The sequence below is a fragment of the Typha angustifolia genome, chromosome 1 (genome assembly GCF_048772165.1).
Source record: "Typha angustifolia cultivar Huaian chromosome 1, ASM4877216v1, whole genome shotgun sequence".
Classification (NCBI taxonomy): domain Eukaryota; kingdom Viridiplantae; phylum Streptophyta; class Magnoliopsida; order Poales; family Typhaceae; genus Typha; species Typha angustifolia.
In genome coordinates this window covers 4,209,207-4,215,179 of record NC_133239.1, presented here as the reverse complement: position 1 = coordinate 4,215,179, position 5,973 = coordinate 4,209,207, and the positions used below count along the sequence as shown (strand labels likewise).

At 36.3% G+C, this 5,973-nt stretch overlaps 1 protein-coding gene and 1 long non-coding RNA gene across 2 annotated transcripts; one reads left to right on the top strand and one right to left on the bottom strand.

Annotated features, from left to right (window-relative positions):
* Positions 1-313: 313 nt before the first annotated feature.
* On the bottom strand, positions 314-1,766 carry LOC140762094 (uncharacterized). The gene is made up of 2 exons (XR_012104699.1): positions 1,682-1,766; positions 314-598 (listed from the first exon to the last, which is right to left on the bottom strand). It is a non-coding gene; the product is annotated as an uncharacterized lncRNA (long non-coding RNA).
* Positions 1,767-3,621: 1,855 nt separating this feature from the next.
* On the top strand, positions 3,622-4,948 carry LOC140762118 (NAC domain-containing protein 83-like). The gene is made up of 3 exons (XM_073099739.1): positions 3,622-3,910; positions 4,002-4,276; positions 4,564-4,948. The coding sequence occupies exons 1-3, from the start codon at positions 3,730-3,732 to the stop codon at positions 4,735-4,737; spliced, it is 630 nt and encodes a 209-aa protein (XP_072955840.1). The 5' UTR covers positions 3,622-3,729; the 3' UTR covers positions 4,738-4,948.
* The last annotated feature ends 1,025 nt before the right edge of the window (positions 4,949-5,973 follow it).

Genomic DNA, 5,973 nt, shown 5'->3' with positions numbered 1-5,973 from the left:
ATGTCTATCTGCAAGTAGTATTGATTTGTGTAGTAGTTTGATTAACTTCAGAATATTGTGTGTGCAGTATATACATATATTATCTTATTTCAACAGTTAGCTAATCTAACATCTAGAAAAGAGAAGCCCATGATATTTATTTCCAGACCTAGAGCAAAGAATTTTGACATATAGTTTACTTCAGCAATAATTAAAGGCGACGACAAAACCAAGATTTTCTTTCCTCTCAAAATTTTCCTAAATTTATGATTAATGTCTTATGTTTTTATCCAAAGCTGGAATTGGCTCACAAGTTAAGCAGGAAAAGGTACTGTGCTATTGCAATACATTCATAGTTGATTCCATTAAAACCAAAGTATAGAAAGTACATCCAGAAAGTTCAAAGGAAAAGAATATGAAGTAATTACTTCCATAAGGAAACAACAGAAAAAACTAAGCTAGAAGAAGTTTCTCCTTCCACTTCTCTTTGCTTAAATTTTGCTGTCTTTCTTTCAACTTTCAAGAGTCCTAATCATTCTCTAAACTAGAAGAAGTAATCACTTCTCTTTGCTTAAATTTTGCTGTCTCTGTTTCAACTTTCAAGAGTCCTAATCAATCTCTGCATGCATATCAAACAAAAATGTTAGTTTTCGATACACATTTACAGAGAAGGAAACTTGAGCAAGTACTTGAATGGTCAGAAATCTCGTGTGGAAAATAACGAACATCGCATCTGTGGATGCTACGTCGTAGTAATGCATTCATCATTCCATTCAAAGACATCCAAGATTTTAATAAAAATAGACAAGTGTCCCCAAAGAGAATCTGACATTTAGTTACTCGCAAATTGCAAGATAATTTATATCTAGAGACAGTATGTAACCATGTTCCACAATTCCATGTCATTCTATTCTTTGTGTTGAACTCTAATTTCTCAATTCATAGACATCAACCTATACAGAAACAGAATGCAAACATTCAATCCTATGGTGCATTGGTTAGCTGAATCTTCTGATAGATTCACTAATTGACAGAGACTTATATTTCATATGTAAACTCTGAATAGGAAAATGCTAGAATGGTCAGAAATCTCGTGTGGAAAGAAATGCACATTGCATCAAATGATGCTGCATAATAGCAATACATTCATCATTCCATTCTAGCATATTCATATCACTTGGTCAGAGAGAGAGAGAGAGAGAGAGAGAGTTTAAGAATAATATTGCAGATAACAAATTGGCAGACCTAGCAACATTAAATGCTAAAAACTCTTCACTTATATGATCAAAGAGTAATTGCCAAGTTGCCCATAAGCCAAGCAACACCAATTTGAACTCCCTTCACCATGAAAGAGGAATAGCTCAGAAACATAATAATAGGATTTGGCTAGTTTTAGACATATTGCTTGGTATAAGGTTACCTCCGAAGCCAAATGCTGCTATATGGAATCCAAAAAAATTACAATAATTCTAACTATATTTTACTCACTATAACCCTCAACCTCAATCTATATATAATATCCTTGCCTCAAGAATCCAACACATTGCTCTACTCATCTCCATCACACTACAACATATTCATCATTACTAATTGTCGATCAGAAAAACAATGCGACCCCAAAAAAAAAAAAGATAAAAATCAAAGAAAAAACGCTAGAAATCATCCATCTTGACTGCGAGACAGTAGAGTTTGTGGATTAGACCTCGAGAGAAACGGATGCGAGGCAATGGATTTAGGCAATAATCTAGCCGTCGCTATAAACCCTAAAGGGAAAGCCTGGATGAAACCCTAATGGGGTTTGCCGTATAAATAGAGCCTAAGATGTCCTCAGAAAGGAGGGGAAGCGGATCGAACATATCTCGAGTTCGGGTTTCGGGTTCGGATCCGAAGACCGAGTAAAACCGTTCGACTCTAGGTAGGGCCTTAAGTATATGTAATATGTAATATTGTTGTTAAAATACGAACCCCATCAATTTATCAAATGAGCAGGACACGTGGAACCGCCCAAAGGCCTTTGGTCACTGGTTTGGTCTATTTAGAAAGTGGGTTAAATGAGTTAGATCCAAATGAGTTGCATGAGTTTACTCAGGTTTATATAGATCATTTGGGTCACAAACTGATCCATTAACTGCTAATTTATAATTTAAATCTAATTATATTAAAGTCAAACACGGGCTTGGGCCTATTTTGGGCCAATTGGGCCCATAATTCATAATTTTCCCAATGTTCCTTGTACTATAAGATCTAATCGACACCAATTTATACAAGAGAAAAATAATAATAATTGATTTTCTTCCAAATTGAAGATCAATTCCAACAATTATGTAGAAATAAAAAACTATCTTTAAATCAATTTGTTGGAAAAACTCCATGGGAAGAAACAAAGGAAAAGCCAAACTGGAACAAGAAACCGAATTCAAAACACACAATAATTGAAGCTTTTGAACGTCTCCCATAAAATATTTAGTCCCATAAACTATGAACTACAAAACCTTCCTCTATTCCCACACGCAAATCCATTTGACCACAAAATTATTATTAAAACCCAACCCAGTAAAGAACTCCAAAGGCAAACTCATCACCTACTCCAACGCCGCCGCATAAGCTTCCTACTTCCCTTTTCCTTTGGCATTACTTTGAATTAATTGACATTATTTATTTCGAGATTTTTTTATTTTTTCAATTAGAGGGAAATATAGGGGTTTTTTTAGAGATTTTTCGTTAAAGCGCCGAACAGATTCTAATCATTAATACCCGTTGCCAAATGACCGTCCTGCCCTCGAAGACAAATAGCTGCTCCGTTGTTTACGTTAGTAAATATCAATTGTATTCGGGACTATTTGAGTCAACTCGCTCCGCTTCCATTCGTTCTACTCTTTAGAAGATATTTTGCGAAATACTCTGTATTACAAGGACCTCATAGCAAAATTGGACTTGAACGTCCGAGTTGGTGCCGTGACAAAAATCATCAATAATTTGCCCTCGCACCGCCACTTATAAAATCTCTTACAAGATACCCCCTCACTTAGTCATTTATTGTCCTCTACTGTAACATAAAAATAGGAGAAATTACATTTTACCCCCTTTAGTTAGGTCTAAATTCACTTCGCCCCTTTATTTATATCAATTTACCCCTTAGTTTAGACTAATGTGCAAAAATTATCTTTTTAATACATTTAACCGACCTAAATGTAGTATTTGAAGATTCTCGTATAGAAATTTGTAATATATTTAAAATAATATTGATTCGATTTTAGATTAGAAATATACTACATAGATATATATATTTTATCATATATTTGTCATCTCATTGATATTATTTTAAATATATTATAAAACTTACTTAATTCTCTACGACTCTGTCTCTAATAAATATATTTAAATTCAACCTACGGGATGATAATTTTAGTTGGGATATAGCGTTAAAAGCGATAGGAAATGAAATAAATTCATGCCTTAACCATTAGGGTAAAATATAATATCTCCATCAAAATAATAATGAAATCTGAACTCCCATCACCATTCACCAATCACCACCGTTTGATTAAATGCGTCAAAGAGGTTTGAGTCTACTTCACGCCACAGAGGTCACCCCCTTCTGCCCGCAACCTTTTACTATAAAGCCCCTCACCTTTTCTCATATCCATACCTACCCTCTCTCTCTCTCCCTCTTTCCTCACTTCTATCTGCAAACTGGAACTTGGGTTCTTCTAAACCGACGCCATTGGACACAAACTCTAATCTTGGACTATGGAGAAGCCAAGCTTTGGGAAGAATGGCGTGCTAAGGCTTCCCCCTGGCTTCCGATTCCACCCAACTGATGAAGAGCTAGTTGTGCAATACCTTAAAAGAAAGGTCCACTCATGCCCATTGCCTTCTTCCATCATCCCTGAGATCAATCTCTCCAAGTACAACCCTTGGGATTTACCAGGTGGGTCTCTCTCTACTCTCCAACAAGCAAGCACATATTGGTTAAGATTGAGACTAAAATTTGTCTCTTTTATGCAATCTTTCAATCTTAGGTGGGTGCGAGGAAGAGAGGTACTTCTTCCACCTCTCGGAGGCGAAGTACCCAAGTGGGGGGAGAAGGAATAGAGCTACGAGGTCAGGGTACTGGAAGGCGACGGGGAAGGAGAAAGAGGTAATTGTGGCTTCCAATTGCGGCAACCGTGTGGTTGGGATGAAGAGAGTTCTTGTCTTCCATCAAGGGAGGAAGGCGGCGGCGAGAGGTATTAGAACCAATTGGGTCATGCACGAGTATCGCCTCATTGGCACTGAGACCAGCAACTTGATCAATGTGAGTTGGGTCGCAACGCTCTGTTCCATATTTAGAGAAGAGATGGAACAAAAGGATTAGGGTTCTTTTTACAAAATAGCTTCAAAAAGAGTTTTCCTTCTTAAGTCATAAGATGAAAATAGGAAAAAAATTTTAAAAAAAAGGAGTGTTTTTGTCTTCTTACCATGAAATGGATTGAATAATAATTATTAGTTTATAAAAAGGGTATTTTCATCAGTTCGACAAACAGAGTAAGAACAATGGCAATTATGCGAAAAAGCCCCCTTAAATGTTGGTTTTGTCTGCAGAGTTCTATGTTTTCGACCAATGGTTGGGTGCTGTGCCGCATTTTTAAGAAGAGGAGCGCTGCCGAGATGCATCCTTCTTCGCCATCTGCTTCGGAATCGAGCTGTGTCACTGAGCTTTGTGATGGCAGTGGAGAGGAAGCAAGCAGCAGTATGAGCGTCACCTCTGCTCCATGAAGAAGAAGAAGAAGAAGACGAAGTAAGAGAGAGTTCCTGCTTCATTGTTTCTATCAAGCTTAATTAGTTGAATTCCGAGTCATTTTTCCTCCTCGGAAAACCCAAACTTTGAATCCAGATGACTTTGTAGCCTTTTTCTCATCTCTTGTAACTTTTTTTTTTCTTTCTTTTTTTTGCAATTAAGGAGGAATGTTCTATTCTTTTCCCTTGATTTTTGCATATTGCCACCCGCATTTTAGACTATTTTTTTTTTGTATTTATATGTTAGATACCCATTTAGAATAAATAGAAGTTATGCGATAATAACAGCTTAACCCCTGAACTATCTAACCCGATCAATTATGTAAAACTTAATAATATGTTATAAAAAATGAGATGTGAATCTATGGCATCCAAAAATGCTACTTTTGATATTATATTATGCTTTTAAATTAAGAGTAATATACTAAAAAAAAGAGGAGGAATCTGCTTGCAAAGATGACCAAAAGAAGAGAGTTTATTCTGACTACAATTAGGAGGTTACTTGCAAAGTGAGGATCCAATGCTGTGAAGAGTGAAGAAATCCTTGTGGACTGTGATTGAGATGCTAATGGCTTTCTTTCATTGATGGCCATAAAAAGAATGTTACAAGTGAAGGGAACTGGTGAAGGGCATCTGGGTCCCTTGATGGATACACATCTTGGCCTGGGATATCTCCAAAGATCTTTTCTTTAGCAGAAGATTGCAAGTCATCACATCAGGAATAGGCCCTCCTGATTGAGATGTGGTTGTTGTTTAAAATTAGGGTTCATGCTTAGTCAAAGTTAGTACATTACTTGTGTATGATTTAAGCCAAGAGGTAACTCATGCAATAGTTATCATGTTGTTTCCTAGCTATCTACTTAAGAGGAGTTTGCCCTAGTTAGAATTATTCGCCGTCTAGCAGTCGAACGCCGGATCTTATTGATATTCGTCGTTCAACGGTCAAACGTCTAATCGTGTCGATATGAACAGATATCTCTATCACACATGAACCTAGCTTGACATAAAACTCTATTTTCCTCCTTTTTTTTGAAGCGTGACATTCAGTAGTACTCTAGTTGAACCAGTATTTTTCGAATTCAAACTTAGAAACACTCATATAATATAAGCCCCTCTAACTATTTGAGCATGACTCAATTAGCTATCTTAATTTAATTTTTGTTTTTTTTGATAAATTATGAGCTCATAAGCTGATCATAAAATGGACGAGAAAGT